The 18,988-nt window shown below is 39.3% G+C and overlaps 2 protein-coding genes across 2 annotated transcripts; one reads left to right on the top strand and one right to left on the bottom strand.

Annotated features, from left to right (window-relative positions):
* Positions 1–1,551: 1,551 nt before the first annotated feature.
* Positions 1,552–6,367, top strand: INS49_001767 (uncharacterized protein; the record flags this gene model as incomplete). Its single annotated transcript, XM_043162588.1, has 4 exons — positions 1,552–2,831; positions 2,883–2,926; positions 3,145–3,219; positions 3,300–6,367. The coding sequence occupies 4 exons, from the start codon at positions 1,552–1,554 to the stop codon at positions 6,365–6,367; spliced, it is 4,467 nt and encodes a 1,488-aa protein (XP_043031094.1).
* A 10,390-nt stretch (positions 6,368–16,757) lies between these two features.
* Positions 16,758–17,254, bottom strand: INS49_001766 (uncharacterized protein; the record flags this gene model as incomplete). Its single annotated transcript, XM_043162587.1, has 3 exons — positions 16,758–16,766; positions 16,830–16,961; positions 17,039–17,254. 3 exons carry the CDS (start codon positions 17,252–17,254, stop codon positions 16,758–16,760), a joined length of 357 nt encoding a protein of 118 aa, XP_043031093.1.
* Between the last annotated feature and the right edge of the window lie 1,734 nt (positions 17,255–18,988).

Raw genomic sequence — 18,988 nt, 5'->3', positions numbered from 1 at the left:
TAGGCTAATGTCATCCTTATAATTCCTGCCGAGCTTTAGCGCATTCTTGCCGAGCTGCATACCGATGTTCTGCCAAAACACCAGGGGCACGAAGCGACGAGTTAATCGCGACCCTTCGGCGACGAGCAAGGCGACTATGCACCGAGTGGGATGGACTGTTTTATTTCCGCGGGAAGGTTGAGCCCAAGGTCAGATCTTGAAGATGAAGACACCGTGCGAGCGCGGGATGGACATGATGTGCTGCTCTGTGCTGGGTAGCTCAAGTCGCATCCTCGCAAAGTCAGTACCAGGGGCAGGGAGGATTATTGCTCCCCTCGGAACATTGCCATTCCACAAGGACAAGGTTCAGCTGATGAGTGGTGCGGCAAGTCGCTGCCCACGAAGGAAGGAAAAAAAAAAAAAAAAAAAAAAAAAAGGCTCGTGAGGAAGCGAGAGGCAGGTTGGGAGACGCATGTCGTCTTTGGTCTGAGACCTGGCGAATCAGACGGGGTGGGAAAGGAGTCGGCGCTCGCAAGATGGCCCAGACGGACAGGCTGGCTGGCTGAGAGAATGGGTGGCTGATTGGCCGGCGAACCGATAGATTGATTGATTGACAGGCTGACTGCTTGATTGCTTGATTAATTGACTCTATCGTGATGGGGTTTGGACGGCCCTCGACTCATGAGACCGGGGCAATGTTCGGCAATCTCGGACCATTTCTGCTCCTGCATCTGCAATCCGCATCCACCTGACTGCTGCTGACTGCTGGGTGCCGGGCCAGCCAGCCAGCCAGTCAGTCAGTAAGTCATCACTAAGTCAGTCAGTGACCCAGCTGGGACAGCGTCAGTTGCCCAGTCGTCAGTCGCCCAGCGAGAGCCCAGAGGGTGTGTGAGTGGTGGTTCGGGTGAGGTTTGGCAGTGAGATCCGTCCATACGGATACTCCCCCCCCCTCCCCCCCGCGCCCGCGAATCAACAAGATCCCGAGCACCCACCGCCCAGGAGGAGCAGCCCTGGAACACCCCAGCCCCAGCTGGTGCAAGTTACCTTGCCAATCCTGGAACTTTGCAGTCGCCATCCGCCGCCCAGGAGGTCCAAACAGCCAACCAGCGCTGTCCGGTGCCAAGCTTACCCAATTTACCCCCATGTAACCTCAGGCCGACGACGACCTGCCAACCTCAGACGACCGAACGGCCGACTGTCTATCGAACTGACCCTCCTGCTGTCTGCTATCTCGAGCTTCACCCTCCTCGCCACACCCGGACCTTCCATCCTGGGACTGCTGCTTGCGTCTTTTCCACCTTCTTTTAATCCTGCGGCTCTGTGCACCACCTCTCGGGCACCAGACCAGCACCTCGCCTCGTCTCGTCCTCGCGATCGCACGCGGCACTTGGCCCCTGGAAGCCTCCTCGAGCACACCGACCACCAGCCCCGGGCCCTACAGGAGACATCCCCACGGTCGTCGTCGTCGCTCCGGTCTCCTCCTCGGGCCACCCTCCCCGAGCCCCCACCCCACCTGGCCCGTCCTCGCCGACCAGACTCCATCTCGATGGCGCACCTACGTCTCTCATAGCGATGTCCTCACGACCCCCGATGGGCGTGCCCCAGCGACAGCCTCCCTCGAGATCCCTCAGCGGTTCGAGCTCCCTGTCGCAACGGCCTGCCCATCAGCGTACTCTGTCATCCCAGTACATACCTTCCTCCCCCATACGCAATAACAACGCCAGCAGCACTAGCAGCAACAACAACATCTCCGCAGACTTTGCCGCAGATGCGAGCAGTCAGAACAGCAATGCCACCCAAACACAGTACGGAACCCCGCGGAGGGGCGGCTCGCGCCTCAGGCTCGAGTTGTCCAACCAGGGCATAGCACACTCCGGCTTCATCGAATCCCCCACCAGCGCCGGCCCCCTCGACCCATTCAAGTCCTTCGCCTCCTCGCGGCCTGCCGCGCCGAGCATGTCCGGCGATGTATCCGACCTGGGCGATATGAGCAGTCCCCAGACCTCCAGGGGTGCTCCGACCGCAGACAACGACAACAACCCGCTGCCCATGCCGAGGCGGCGCACGCGCTTCGTCGTCCCCGATGCGAGGAAGGACGTTGCCGCCCCGGCCCCCGCTCCGGTGAAAAAGGATATCCGCCCGAAACCATATACTGTTGAGGTCCCACCAGCCGCGCCCCGATACCTTGCGCTCAACGGCTCGGGCAAGACTGACTCTTGCTCGAGAACCGGTGCCACGAACGCGCCTCCAACCGCATACGCAGATTTCAACCCTTGGACCGGCGACGGTCCTGAAGACCACTTTACCCAGACCTTTATACAAACCGGTTTCTTCGACAAGGCGCCTGTGGCACAGGTCGAGACTTCTTCAGCAAAGGGCGCAATATTTCCCAGTCTAAAACACAAGAGCGGACTGTACGCGCTTTCCACCGTCTTTACCGGAATTCTCGGGTCAAGGCGACACAACGGCCAGATCAACTCTGCCTCGACCTTCAAGCCACCTCCGCGAGTGACTGTGACGGATACAAAGAGGGAGGGCTGGCTGCGGGATCTTGCCAACCCGACAACCTCACTTCGACGACTTAGCAGGACAATCCCACACGGCATCAGGGGGAAGGGCCTCCTGGAGCAGTGCCTCAACAAGAACATCCCAACAGACCGTGCTGTCTGGTTGGCCAAGTGTGTCGGGGCGAATGAAGTACGAGCTTTCAAACGCAAAGGTGTCAACGGCGCGGTCGTCATGGGCGGAGAGGCAAAATGGGTCCGAGACTGGACCATGTTTGTCGAACAATTCGTCGATGGTGTTGTGTCTTCATTTGAGGATGCCGAGTGGAAAACCAAAGTCAACTACGCGTAAGTGTCTCCCCCCTTGCTGCGTGCTGCGTGCGTACTGACGCCCTCCAGATTACGACTCGCCACACATCTATACGCCGAGCACCTACTAGACCGTGAGCATTACATGGAATGGCTCGTCTCTGGACTGGAGACTTGTTCTCAGGCGAAATTGCCCATGTGGCTCTTGGTGACACAGATATACTGGAAAGACCTTTTGAGGCTGAGGAAGTATGGCCGGCGCCTTGTAGTCGCCCTGCTCAACCAGAACACGACCGTGAGATTGAACTCCAGAGAGACCTGAGACCTGAGGAGTTGCTGACCACCAGAACAGATTCAAAATCATCCCGACCACGACATCCTGGCTCCACTGTCGTCGAGAATAGCAACTCTGCTCAAGACTCTGATGGTTTCGAGCGCGACCAATTTTATTTCCCCCCTCGGCATGGGCCAAACACCGCGATGCCCTATCTTCGATGTTGCCTGCAGACGACGAGATGGTTCAAGCAGCGTACAGAGCAATACACGCTCGCAACGAGCAGCTTGTGTCTAGCGTACGAGCACCACCCGCAACACGGCACGTCATTGTCAAGATACTTGATGGGTCTCTTCAGACGCCGATGCCAGACGACCTACCTACAAAATGCTGGAATATGTCGAGAGACCAGGGAACCCTGGTCAGAACAATCCTGGAGTGGTCTACCTCGATGTACCGTCCTGGGTTGGCCAGAATCTATGTTGCGTGCCGCCTTCTGTCCACTTGGGCGACTTTCGGCTTGGACACAACGGCCGCAATTCTGGACTTCATGAACACTGACCCACTAGAGGAGCTGGAACGAAAAACTTCCTTGTACCACTTGGTCTCCGAGCTGGCTTCATCTGGCTCTTTTGACCCTCTCATATATGTGCAGTGGCTCATAGCCCGCGGTGGGCTGCACGATTCGGACAGCGTCATGCGAGACGGACCGGCCAGCAGCCGACTGTTGGTGGAGCTACCGCTCCACGCCCTCTCCCCGTCGCTGAGCAGTATGCGTTCCAATATGCTGGGGAGGGCATCTTACAGTGTCGAAGACGAAGCGAAGGATCAAGAAATGGCCATCAATTGCATCAAAGGCAGCCTAGGGCTTCACTGGAGCCCGGCCTCGAAAAACATCGCTATTCCTATTGGCAAACTCTGCAAAAGGGTCAGTCTGAGCAGTCGGTCCTTGAAGGTAGAGATCGGTCAGTTCATCCGACGGACCTTTGTACACGAGGTGACTCAGGGTCAACTGGCTGGAAAAGAGGGCCTCCAGCTTCCTTGTTCAACATTCAATGGTGTAAGATCCATTCTGGAAGCTGCAGAAGATTTCCAAACCCTTGCCGATCTTCTGAAGACAACGACTGGCTTCCATGATGCTGACATACTGTCCTCATCTGCTGATACACTCAACCTGCATCTCCCAGTCTTTGGCGCTCTCAATACTGCGAAGAGTCTATTTGACACCCTTTTGGGGAGGCTTGACAACATCAAGCAGATCCAAGGTCTTGCAGGGATGCGTCCTCTACTGACCTCGATGGCTATGCTCGCGCCTCGGATACCAGGGCAAGAAACCCTCGTCAGCTACCTCAACGAAACCATCCGCAACGATCGGAGCAGTGCGGTCGACGCGTCGTCCCCCGTCAGCGATAACATGGCCGCCCGAATCCAGGATGAGGAAGGTGAGCTCCTGGATGAGATCGAGAAGAGGCTTGCGAACAAGACAAGCATGGACCGTACTACAATGAACAGCTTCTTGAACAAAATCATCCCCAAAGTTCAAGCTTGTTGGGGCATGGTAGATGAGAGGCTACGGGCGTACAGCTCCCTTCTCACAAGGCTACGGCACTTTGACATGCAGCATTTCGACTCTTTCATGGCCAAATGGGTCCTGGGCATCCGAAACCCCCAGACTCGGCCACCCCTCGCCCGCATATTCCCCCTCATGATTAGCGTGGGATGTCTCAACCTCTCGATAATCCTTACTACGACCGGAGACGCTGCATCTGCCACCGGGAGTCCTCACGCCGCTGGCAAAACCGCTGGACCACCGCCGACATACGTCCAGGAGGTGCTGGAGATGCTGACTACGCCGCCAACGTCGAAAGATCTGTTGACGCCAGAGGAGACTTATCGGTTCAAAATCCTGCAAAACCAGGCACCTAAGTCGCACCTCAAGGAACTGGTCGCCCTGGTGCGCAATGCCTTGGCGGAATTTTGTGCTTCACAGGCTCGAGGTGGGCCCGAAACAGCTCCATTGGCTGATGCCCGTGCTCAGAACCGTCTCATCTGCTTCGTTAGGACGCTCATTCTCTCTGATCAAGCTGTTGTGCCTAAGTTATTGTCCATGAAAACAGCGGACCCTGCGGTGATTCAGATGATGGACGATATTGCAACACGACTTCTACTTCCGCACAGTGCCCAAGGAACCCATATTACCTTTGACCAGGTGCTTGGGCTTGCGAATGAGCTCACTTTGCCCTTCTGTCAACTGAAGCTGTCTCAGGGGTTCGGATCCAACGATAATGTCTCCGGAACCACCGCCCAAGACCGGCAAGCCAACCAGCTCGAGATTTTTGCGAAAGCCATGGACAACGCCATCGATGCACGCAACATAACCTGGACGGGGATGCTTCCTACTCTCAGCCCTGAGATCACTCAGCATCTCCTCACCCGCGCACAGACTCGCTTTTTCGACCTACTTCCCTCAAAGGACCGGCCCCAAACCCCTGATGGTGGTGTGGCTGCCGCAGAGAGTCTGCTGTCTGTGATCGATACAATCGGCCGCGGTGGTTTGATGGGTTCTCGGTCTCCGCTGCAGCTTGCTTCAGCTACGGTCGACCGGCTAGCTGAGATGTGGGAACTCCTGGCGTTGCCATCGGAGTCGGATGTCAAAGTCACTGTCCTCCTCAACTGGCTCCCACTCATGTTGTCGTACCTGACACTTCAAGCGCATGTCCACGACGCCGCTAACAAGGCAGCCAATGAAGTTCGCGGGCGCGCGTTGCTTGTCTTGTCCGGGATCATACAGGAGCTTGACGGTCTCATATCGCTTGCTACCTGCGACCCCCGGATACCCTCGAACCAGACCGTCTACCTGATACACCGCGTTTTTGATGTCGCCTTGCTTCTGGTCGACACTCTATCGGATGAGATACGCCAGCAATGCATTCGTATCCTGCGTGAAGCCCTGTCGGACTCCCGGCTCAGGTACATATTCAGCTCCACGCCGGCGCCACTCGACAACCTCATGCTATCCCACAAGGACAAGCCGGCCTCTTCACAGCAGACGCAGAGTCAGGGTAATCAGGGTAGCCAGCAAGGGCAGCAGCAACGGCCGCGTGGCGCTGGGTTCCTCGGTGTCGGCGCTGCTGGTGGCAACATCTGGGGTAATGCTGTCGGCCCAGGTGGGCAGGGGCAGGAGAAACTGAGCGCGTTCACCTTCAAGAGATGGGAGATTCTGAACGAGCCCACGTCCAATGTGGGAGAGAACAACACAAGCTTGAGCTTGACGCTTTTCGAAGCCATCAAGCTGCACTAAGAAACCCCCCGAGGGAAGAGGAGGAGTGGCTCCGCTACATATTAGATGGAAGGCACATAGGGTGTGCCGTACATGTGGGATTTTTGACGTTTGAACCGTATGCGTGCATATATACTGTCGTTCATGAAGTCACGGCGTCATGATGATTACCGATCTTTTTTTCATTTGTTTACTTGGGAGGGAAAGGGGGCAAGTCACGTGTGACGGTGCATAGTAGCATTAAGGGGCGGATGGGATCATCGATAACCTACTTCAATACGTAGGATGCATTCTCCTTTGTACACAGGCCACGCAGGTGGGTACACTTTTCATGTGCCAACATCCCTGCTGATGGACCTCGGCGTTTTGTTATCTTGGTCTGTTTTCTTTTTCGTTTTCTGTCTCCTGCTTCATTGCTGGATTTCAGTCCACCATGGTTATTCATAATCTGACGGAGGAAGATGGAGACTTGAATATCATGATAAGAAATATTCCCTCCTGGCTCTAACATGTGATATAGCCTGCTCATGTACGGGCGGCCGACTACTTGATCCTCCGCTCCGGGTTGCTCAGAACGTACTGACCCGGACAAAGAGCGAGACTTTGGCTCGAGCGGGTGGCCATAAATAGCTCGGTGTGGAAGGAATATGCTGCAGTGGAGCGGCAGTCCATAAAGGGGAATATATATTTCGTCGGATGAGCCTGTTGACCTATTTCCCTGCGGTAAACTCCATTTCCGCCATCTTTTCTCCCACGTGCATGTCATGTTGTGGCAGTGTCCTCTGCATGTAAGATCGTGGGAAAGTTAAAGACACCTCTTGTGTGCTGACAAGGCGAATAGCAGAAGCAAGCATCCTGTGCTCTTTCCGCCTTAATCAAGGATGGTGCTGCCATTCTGTTCCCATCCGATGTGTCACCAAGTCATAGCACATTACCAGAGCAAATACAGCACAGGTCTACTTTACTTCAAGAGAATGGATATTCGCAGAGCAAAAAAACGGATGATACAGAGGTACATACTCACTTACATACTACCCGCCAATTTGCACACCAACTGGCACCCCAATTCACCCCCCCCCCCTCCCCCAACTTACACGCCCACTTCTCAAAGTCACAGCTCGAGGAACCCAACAGCGGCACCCGCTTAGTACGATGTTTACAGAACAGTCTGCACGACTTCTGTTTGTCTTAGCTACCGGAACCCATTTCATGATACCAATCCTTGTCCGCCATGGGGACAGGATCGACCATGTCCAGCGCGCTGCCCAAGGCCTCCATGTAGCCTATAGCCGAGCATCTACACGGTACCAAAGATTTGCCCAGGCGTGTAATTATGCACACACTGAAATGACAGATTATTTTCAAATGGCTGATACCAGTCGTAAATCTACTAGGGACGGCATTCCTCATATCCAGGGATGGAGTCCTTGAAAGTATGTTCTAGCATTTGGTTTCCATATGCCTGGGGCCCAGTACATCCAGAGGGCCAACAAAGTAAGACGCTTTTGACGCTGAGAAGTATAGAAGATCAGGGGAAATCTTCAACACATCAAAACAATAAAGACGCGAATTCCAGTATCGCCAGGATTTGTTTGACGCTCTTTCGCCACAGGCCACCAGGCTGTACAAATGGGAAAGAAAACGAAGAGAAGCCATATTGAGCGCCTTACAGCCAATTTGTTTCATTTGCAGTGAGTGGGGCCAAGCTGGAAGACTTTCTAAACAAGTATGCATTAATGCTAAGGATTGTCTCAACGACTAAATAAAAGAGAGCGTCTGCAAGTAGTCAACCTGCCACGGGTCCGACTATTGTACCTCTATGGGAAACCATTGTCTCTCCAAATCTCGAGCCAAAGCCACCACTCTAACCATCTCCAGAGGGGCCTTCTCTCCTCACTGGCATGTCATGAGCAGGTTGGAGGCGAGGTATCCACAAGCACCGTTGTTGGTGTCCGCAGCAATCTTTGAGCTGCGTCAGCATGCGCCACAAGCAGAGCTCATGGGTGTGAGGTGTCACTTACGTTGATGAATCCGCCATCTCCATTGCCTTTGAACTCGCCTCCACTCTTCAAGTAGAAGCAGTCATAGCTAGGCAGGCAGCCATGGTCAGCATCGCCAATGACAATAGGCGAGTACTCATACTCGCAGGAAGTTAGAGGAGGCTGGAGGAGACTCACTCGGCCTTGAGCTTGCCAGACGTGACTTTAAGGCTTGTAACGAGATACACGAGGGCTTCTAGAACCAGATTAGGGAACTAAATGGGGTTGCTAACAGCCAATTTAATGAAAGTATCTCGCAGAGTATGTATATGTATTAAGAGAAGCTAATGTTAGGCGGGTTATGGAAGGTATGGTGTATTAAAAGAAAGGGGAGTGCTTAGTCATCCCCTAATATACCCAGCCCTTAAAAAATGCATATATCCTTATATGCTTTAATATTATTAAATAATCTTATAATTATTTTTTCTTTAAGAGTTCTTAGTTTTAATCCATTTACCATTTATTTTTATTATCCCACTTATTAAATTTGCCAGCCTAGTTAGTAGACTTATTAAGTTTAGCAGCTTCGTTGGTAAACTTATTAAGTTTACTAGCTTAGTTAATAGATTTATTGAGTTTATTAGCCTACTTAAATTTAGCGGCTTAATTAGATTTAGCGGCTTAATTAAATTTATTAACTTAGTTAATAAAAATTAAATTTAGATTTGCAATAAGTATATTTATAATAGCTAGAGTTAAAGCAGAAGTATTAATAGCCGCGACTTAAGGGTTTTAATTAGCAACTTTATTATTATTTATAGCGTAAATATTAATTTATATACCCTTTTTCTCCTTTTTTAAGCCTTAATAAACCTTTTTAAGCTTAATAATCTTCTTACTTATTAAGAATTCTTTAAAGTTATTTAAGTTTTTAGCTTAATTTTTATTTTTCTTTTTATCCTTATTATTAAATTGCTTAAATTTATTAAGCTTTATATCTTTTATTAATATAATAAAAGGCTGCATATTAAGCATTTTTAGGGCGTTATCTTAAAGCAATTTATTTAATTAAGCCTTTAAGTTTAAATAAAGTTCCTTTATTAGTTTCTTAACTTTATTATAATTAACATTATTATTATTATTTTGCTAATTTATTTAGAAATTCTTTTTAAATTATATAAAAGGATTTATATTAAAGTTATATTTATTATTTTCCTATTAATTAATAATTTCCTTATTACCATAGTTTTACTTAATATTTTATTATAAAAGGTTAATAATATTAGGGTTTATAATTAAATTAAGCAAACCCTTTTCTTAATAATTATAGGTATAATAACCTTTAAACTTATAAAAAAATAAATAAGCTTATTATAATTTTTTTAAATAATCTTTTTAATAATGCAGTAAAGAATGTAGCATTAATGGCAAATACTACCCTAATTATAAAGATTTTTATAATATATATTATAAAGTACTTAAATTGCTATATATTAAGCTATAATTTTTGCATTTTATCTTTTAAGCTTAATAAAAAAGTTCTTATTTAAAATGTTAATTAATAAGTACTTAAAGTGTATTTATATAATATTAATGCAATTAGCCTTAAAAAGGAATTCTATATTATTATCTTAAATAAAGCAAAAAATTATAATATTTTATTTACTACTTATTATAACTATTTAGGTATAAACTTTAATAAGGTTATAATAAACTTCTTTATTAAATAAGGCTTATAAGCAAGTTTTAATCTTATTAACTTAAGCATTATAAGGCATAATAATGTAAATTTGGAGCCTTATTATTATATTAATACCTAGAATATAAGATTAGTAAACATAAGCTGCCATTTCCATTAATAGCTAAGCTTATACTATATTAATAAAGCTAATACCTTTCTTAATTATTTTGAATTAATATATTAAAGAGATATAATTATTAAAAAGCAACTTAATTATCTTATTATTAGCAAGATTAAAATCTATTTTAAAAGCATGTATATTATAAATAAGCTATTAAGTAAATATATATTAAGCATAAGTTAAGTTAAAAAACATGTAAGAATTAAAAATGATTTGCATGTTTTTATTATAAAAGATATTAAACGTAAGATCTTAAAGTTCCTTATATTATTAATAGTTTTTTATAAGAAAGGCAATGCAATTAGGTTTTATAGTTATAACTTAATGGGAAAGGGGTATTAAAAGTTAATTAAGGTAGATATTCTTATATTTATTATTTTTATTATACTATTTATTAATAAATAATTTATTTTAATAATGGTTATTAATAAGTATGAAAAGGTAGCAATTAAATGTAGTTTGCGCCTAGCAAACGTGCAATTTAAATTCTTGTGATTTTGAGAGTTTTAATGGGTTGCAAATTGCCAAAGGGTAAATGTTTAGCTAATTCATAAGCGCCATAAGTTGCATAATCAGCAATATATTTTTATACTTAATAACTTATTTATAAAAAGAAGGTTATATCTTAAAGATAAGCTAGGGTTTGGTTAACTCTTATATATATTTAATTATTATAAGCTAAGCAAAGTAATTACTTAATATATAATGCAAGTATAACTAGCTATATAGCATTTCTTTTAAGATAATAAAGGAGATAACTTTAAGGGTATATAGTGAAATTATAAAGAGTTAAGTTTAGGCCTTTTAAATTATTTTGCATTTAGTTAAGCTAAGATATAAGGTAATTATAGATAAAGCGGAATGTTTTATTTTATTAAAGGGCTTAAATAATATCCTTTTAAAAGGATTTAAATATATAAAGCTGCGCTATAACCCTGCCGGCATTTTAAGCCATGGTTACTTTAGCTAAGGGTATATTATACGCAAATATCTTTGCGATAAGTTTCAATGGAATATTTACTTTATATTTCAGAGAAGTTAATAAAGTTATTATAATCCAAGGAATATTAAAAGCTTATGGCTTAAATTAAATTAATTTTACAATATAGCAAGCCTAGCTTTAGGTAATAATATAAGAGCGTACCAAGGATTTAATTATTATTTTTTTAAGTTTAGCAATAAGCTCCTTATTTTTAAGTAATTGCAATAAGGCATTAACATTAATATAAGTTTTATTGGGATAGTAAATAATTATAATCTTATAAGCGTATTATATAAGAAATAGCTGCTATTTAATAATGCAACAAGCATCTTATAAAAAATATGCAATTACCTTAAAGAAGTGCTTAATGGATTTATAATTTATAATAACTTAAATAATATTATAATTAAAATAATATAAATACCTTTTTAAGGCTTAAATAAGTTTAAGCATTTCTAACTTTAATATAAAGTAATTCTTTTTCACGAAATTTAAGGTGCAAGAAAGAAATAAAATAAGTTAGCTTTTATTATTTGCCTAAATTTAATATAAACTAACTTTAATGCCCTTGCTGCTAATATTTATATAAAGAATAAATAGCTTAATAAAGTTTAAAAAGATTAAATTAACGCAATTAATAAGAGCTATTTTAAACTATTCCTAAGCCTTAATAAAATAAAATTAAAGCTATTAGCAATATTTTTATTTCTTTTTTTAAACCTATAATTTCTTAGGCTTTGCATTTAAGATAAGACGCATTACTTAAAGAGGAAATAAGTAATATTAAGCATAAGTATTTTTTTATAAGTTTGCTTATGAATTATTCCTAAATCCTAAGATCTTAAGTTTATTTAATAAATTAGCAATAATAGCATAATTTAAAATAAAATTATAATAATAACTTATAAAGCCGATATTCTATTTTAATTTTACAAGATTAAATAGCATCTTAAAGTTATAAATAGCCTTTATCTTATTTATAGTTATAGAAAGTTTAAGCTTAAATATATAGTGCTTAAAAGCTTTTAATCTAGCCTAAGTAAAATAATACTTTGGCAAAGATATTATATAGCCGCTATTTTTAATACTATAAAAATAAGCTTAAGATATTAAATATATTTATTAATAAAGCAGGAAAAGATTATAATATTATTAATATAAATTAATATAAATTCCTAAAGATATATATTAAAAAAGCTTTTTATGCGATATTAAAAGAAAGAGAGGGAAATTATAAGATTTATAATAGCTATAGCTATATGCTTAAGGCCTTAATAAGGAGTAATAAAGGTTATCTTTTAGCAATCCTTAAGGGTAATAAGTTGCTAAAAAAAGCTTTTAAGGATGTTTATAATGGTAAATATATTATAACCTTTAAGAAAGTTAAGTATATTATTTTATTAAAATAGTGAATAATTATAAAGAATAAGCTTAATATTAATTTAATAAAGGTTAATAATTACTTAAGGTTTATTATTACGTTAAATAATAAAGGCTAGCATTATAATTATATAGTTTTCTCTTAACTAGATTAATTCTACCATATTTATTTTAATTAGTTTATTAATGATTTTATTAAAGGCTTTGCAATCTTTTTATAATATATTATATAGCTTTTAAACTAAGTTATTAAGATTAATATTTAGTTTTAAGGGAATTTTTATTTCTATATTATTATTAAATTATTTTAGCTTTAATTAAAATAATTAAGCGTATTAAAGGATGGTTTATTTAATCTTATATATCTTATTAAAGCTTTAGCTAAGGTTTATATTTATATTATTAATATTAAATTATAAATTTAGGATTAATATATTAAAGGGATAGCTATTTAAGAATAATAAATATAACTTTTAAGTATTTAAAAAGCTACTCCTTGTAAATTATTATAAGTTAATCTTTAAAATTAAAAAAGAGTAAGATAATAGCGGCGCTATTTATAATGCTATTAATAAGGAAGCTATAAGTTAAGCTATAATAATTTAAAATAACTTTAAGTTTAATAAAATACTTAAAAGCTTAAATTAAAAGTTCTTAAAAATAAATTTAAATATTAAAATCTTTGCTAAGTAAAATAAGATATTTATAAGTTGCTTTAATAGCAGCTATTTTGCATTAAGTAAGAAAATATTTAATATAAGTAGCATAAATCTTTTAACTTATATTTAAAATAGCAATTAACTTATTATTATTTAAAGGGCCTTAATATATATATAGTTAATACTTTTTTAAAAAAGGAAGATTAAAAAGCAAGCCATAAAATAAGCCATTAATAATATAAGCATTTTTCTTAATAAGCTAAGATTGCTTATCTTAATTAAGGATATTAATAAATAACTTAACCTTATAAATAATAATAGGATTAACTTTAACTTTAATCAAAAAAAGAAAAGTTTATAATAATTTATGCTTTAATTTAAAATAATATAATAAAAGTACTTTTTAAGATATAAGCAAAGTATTTAAAGCAGTATTAAGAATATTATTAATAAGCTTTCTATTAAGCATAATAAGCATAATGCAAAAATAATTTAACTTAAATAGGGAATAAAAAGAATAAGATACATTTTATTTCATTAAATATAAAAAAATGATATTAATAATAATTTTTATGATATTTTTATATATTATTAAAATAATAAAATTATTTCATTTTAAGGGAATTTTTAATTTAAATATAAAAATAAATACTAGCATAAGCTTAAGTTTTTTATTATTTTTTTATAAAGATAAGTTATAAAGAAATTATTTTAAAGGGTTAATAATAATATTAACTTTAATAAAGTTAAAAATAAAAGAAATTAAGGACTTCTTATATAGTAAATGCATCCCTAAGGGCGTTTATTAAGTTATTTTTCCTATTTTAATTTTAAATTAAAGTTTAATTTAAAACTATTACCTATATTAAGTAAATCCTATATTAAATTATAAAATTATTAAATATTATTAAAAATTTCTTAAAAAAGGGTTTTAAGTTCTTTATTAATATTTATAATATATGCTTATAAAAAAGGTTATAAAATGCTATTTTAATAATTTTATAAAAGGAAATATTTATAAATAAAGCGATTTGGCTTATTTAACTTATTATAGGCAGTTTAATTAAAATAATTTCCATACCTTTTATTTTTATTAATTATAAAATTATTAGCTATCTTTTTAATTAAAAGTAAAATATTATGCATTGCTTTATATTTATAACTAGGGCTGCATAAATATATTAAATTATATAAATAATTAAAGCTATAATTATAAGTTTGCTTATAAATATTATGATAAAGGTAAAGAACTTATTCTTAGTTATTATATTATAGGAAATAATTAAATTATTTAGGTTTTTTATAATAATTATTATTTTTTTAAAAAGCAATAAACTGCTTTTATAGCTTATAAATTTTATAGCTTTAAGCTTTCTTTGCTTTTTTATTTTTTTGTTATTTTTAATAAATATTATATTTATTTTAATTAATAAGCTACTTAAAATCTTTAAGCTTATTATGCTAAGTTTATAAAGTAATTATTATATATAACTTAAGATTTAGTTTAGCGTAAATTTAATAAATCTAGGCATTTTTATTTAGCTCTTTAGCTTTATTATAAAGGTAAATTTTATTATTAATGTATTTATATAAAGGTAAAGCATCCTCCTTATTAAAAGAGTAGGATATTTTATTTACTTTAGCTATAAGATTATTATAATCCTTATAAAAGCATTAATAAAGCTTAGCTTTTTATAAATCTAAGTTATTAATAAGATCTTCCTGCTTATATTTAGTTAATAATATAAACTAATAAGCATTATTTAAATTTAAATTTAAAATAATTTTAATAAAAAGGTTAATAAGGATTATAGCTTTGCTATAAGTTTTTATAAAATATTAAATATAAGCAATATATATATTTACTTTAAAGCTATAAAACTTAAATATTTTTAACTTTAAATGCAAACTATTTTTATAAGCTAATATAAATATTTAATTTAAATTACCTTATTAAGTATAATGATTTTAATTATAATAAAAGCGGTTTTAAGGGTAAGAAGCTTTTTATTAAGGAAAGCATTTTTAGCAAGGGTATTAATAATAATTATTAATCTTATCCTTTATATTCAATTTAAAGGGAATATTATAAATAAGGTATTAATTAAAAAAGCTACAATCTTTAGTTAATAAATAAAGGGAGCTATAGCAATACTTATAATAAGGAGAGTAAATAGGTTAGCTGCTTATATTTTATTTATTTTTATAATTCTTTAGCTTAAGGAAGGTTTATTAAGGATTAAGGATAAAATGGTTAATTAATATAAAAAAGGCTTTTAAAGAGAAAGTGGTACTTATAGGTTTTGCAAAGAAATAGTAAGCTATTATTACTTAATTTTAGCGTTTTACTTTATTAAAGTTCTTTATAGCTTATTAAACTTAAGCAAAGAGTTAATTTAATATAATAGGATGAAGTTTTAAATATATTCTTAAAGCTATGCTTTGCTTAATAATATAAATAATAGCCACGTTAAAGAAATAGTTGCCTTAAGTATATAGGGGTGTTTATATAAGAGGAGTTAAGGGCTGAATATATATAAAGCGCTTAGTAGGTTTAAAACGAAATTCCTTAAAGTAATCCTTAAGTTTTAATAAATAGGCATGGTTTTAAAATAATTCTGCCTTAGCTATTTCGCTAACCTATTTTAATAAGAGGGTTTTATATTCTTTATTTCAGCTAACTTTAATTAAAGGGGATAAGTTAATATTAGATTTATTTTAATTAGGAAATTAGCTATAGGGAATGATTAACTCTTAAAACTAAGGAATCCTTAAAAAATCTTAAGGTAAAAAATTAAAGAAAGGTTATTAAATTAAGTTAAGGAAGTTAATAAAGCTTAATAAGGCTTAATTAATGCTTTATACCTTTTTAAGTTATATTTTACTAAAGAGAAAGTTATAATTTAATGCCTTAATTACCATAAGTTATACTTAAAGTTCTTTTTAAATAAAAGCAGGAGCTAATATTAATTATATAAGAATAAAAAAAGCTTTCTAAGCCGGTTTTAATATACTAGCAGGTTTAAGAGGTTGGTTTAATTTTGATTAAGGTAATTTAATAATAATGAAATATCTTTTTATATCTTAAAAAGGCTTGTTTTTTACCTTACCTATAAAGTTATTTATAAAAAGGTTTTAAATTAAAGTTAAAAGTTATTTAATTAAGGGGTTTTAATAGTTAAAAGTTTATTAAAGCTGCTAGGCTAATAAATATTATAGCTTAATAAATATAAGGCTTATTAATAATTATTTAAAGCATTATTAATAATATTTAAGGCCTTTAGCTAATTAAGTTAAGGTTAATAAGGTTATTAAATTAATTATGTGCTAAGAAAATACGGTTATTTAAATAATTGTAAGCAGTTGGTATTAAATTAATAGTTAAATTTCAATGTAAAAGTAATGAAAAGTTAAACTAAATTATAGTTATTATATAATAAGATATATAAGGGCTTTTAAAACTAAATTAAGGAACTAAATAAGGTTGCTAATAGCTAATTTAATTAAAGTATTTTGCAGAGTATGTATATGTATTAAGAGAAGCTAATGCTAGGCGGGCTATGGAAGGTGTGGTGTATTAGAAGAGAGGGGAGTGCTTAGTCATCCCCCAACAAGGCTGACGATGTTACTCCTTAGGGCGGGATCGTTGACCATGTAGCCCATGTTGTAGCAGACGGCGCCCTTGAAGGACGGGTCGGCCTTGTAGTTGGCGGCCATCCGGGCCACAGCGTCCTGGGTGAACTGCTCGCGGACCTGTTGTGCCGTTAGAAGATAACTCATGACCGGATCTTGACAAGGCTGGGCGCAGGGGAGAGGCAGCAAACACTCACCTTGTCCCAGGACGAGGTATCCCTGATCAGGCCTTTGAGGGTGTTCAAGCCTTCAGTGGTTGCCCAACCAGCGGCGGCAGAGGTGACACCGGTGATGATGGAGATTGTGATGGGGTCTAGACGCTTCTCGATCTGGCCGGATGCTGAAGTCTCGCTCTGGTCGACTGGTGCGGCAGCGGCAGTGAGGACGAAGGTGGCGGCGGTGAAGAAACGCATCTTGAGGTTGAAGTGGGTTATGTTTGGGTGAAGAGGTGCTGTGATGGCGAGAGTTCTTGAGTGAGTGCCTGGTAAAGAGGCAAAAGAGAAGCTGTGCTTGGTGCTGAAGGCTGGAGAAGATGATGGTGCTGATGATGTTCAAGACCGAGAGGATAGAATCAGGCCGGCGACGGTCTTTATATATGCATTCAGACATGGCCGGTGAAGAGGCCTCTTTGGTGTCGATACATGTCTTGGACTGGCAAGTTCATGATGATCTGCCGTCGAATTGCCTTGGGAACATTGTTCTACCGTTGGCAAACACCGATCGCAGGCTCAAGACTTATTCTACAGATTCTCAACGACCAATCGCAGACTGTAGAATAAATTGACAGCTAGAAAGTCCAGATGAGAATGTCTCCCGGCAGTTGGTTTGCCCATGGTCCGACTCGACTGTAGTACTGGATCTCACCGAGGCCTAGAAACATTGGACTATTCACCGTTGACTCCATAGCCCGAGAGCATGCAGGTCAAGCCTCTCTCGACGTATTTTTATCAGACAACGGTTCAGGCCGCCCACTTGGCTGAAGCTTAATCGGCCTCCCCCTGTGCGCAGCACCCCAGGAAATTTGGACGATCTACGTTTACATAGATGCATGGTTCACGGGAGGCCTTTTAGCTTCCGTTGCCGTCTCCTAGGGAGCCAATCGCTCTGTCGCGCTTCACCCCAACACACCAAACACCCGCATACATCGATCGCTCCATGTTGCAACCCTTTCCCAACCTCAATTCCTCAGCCCGCTTTCCCCTTCCTGCCTCGAGTGCCTGGAGAAACATGCAACTGTCGCATATTGGCTCAGGGTCTGGACCACTTCATAGCATGATGATCGAGTCAGTCTATGCTGCATGTCGGCACCGGGAAACTCTTCTGCCTCAATCGCTCGCCACAAATTACAGGAATGCTTTTGTTCTGGCCATACGTAGATGTTTTGTGAGCTTACGATACTCATCATAGTAACGATTTGTGGAAGAAACACACCAAGTGTCGTTGCATTCATAGTGCGCCCACATGAAACCCCGAGGCACTATTGTTGCAGAAAACAGCAGATGGTGACTTGAGCAGGAGACAAATCATAGGGACGGCTACCTCCTGACGAGGTGTCTTCATGTCTGTTGACACAACAGCGGACCACGGTACACAGCCCAGTGGCTCTAAGACTTAATCCTAAACAGCGGCAGACAGAGGGCAGATCAGACTGTGCAGTCTGCAGCGGCGCAATTGTCAACCAAGGCTTATTAAGTGGAGACAGCCTTATATAAATCTTACCTCATTGCGAAGATCTGGCAGCCTCCATGTCATGATGTCCGTGCTCGCGCTCAAGTAGCCGGAAACCGTTTTAATGCAGGTGCTTGTGTTGTTTCTGCGTCGGCCTAGCCGGGGCCAAGAACATAAACGAGGCTTAGTTAGATAGCTAGACATCATCGGACGAAACGCATTCGCCCGAGATACTTCTGCGGACAACAGCGAGAAGCTGATTAAACATTACTGAAAACAATGGGAAAATGAGTAGGTAAGGTTCAGCGCCTTACAGGAGAGGAGATGGGGGAAACCCCGGAGGGAGCAACCGTTTGCACAGAAAAGAGCCCTGGGAGACTTTATCGAGAAGCAAAAACTCACATCCATCAGTCCTTAATGCATAGAGTCAAAAGTTGAGATCAACAAAGCCACAGGGTTATGTATTGGTTTGTCTTACG

The sequence above is a fragment of the Diaporthe citri genome (genome assembly GCF_014595645.1).
Source record: "Diaporthe citri strain NFHF-8-4 chromosome Unknown scaffold_1, whole genome shotgun sequence".
Lineage (NCBI taxonomy): Eukaryota > Fungi > Ascomycota > Sordariomycetes > Diaporthales > Diaporthaceae > Diaporthe > Diaporthe citri.
This window is presented reverse-complemented; position numbering and strand designations above follow the sequence as displayed.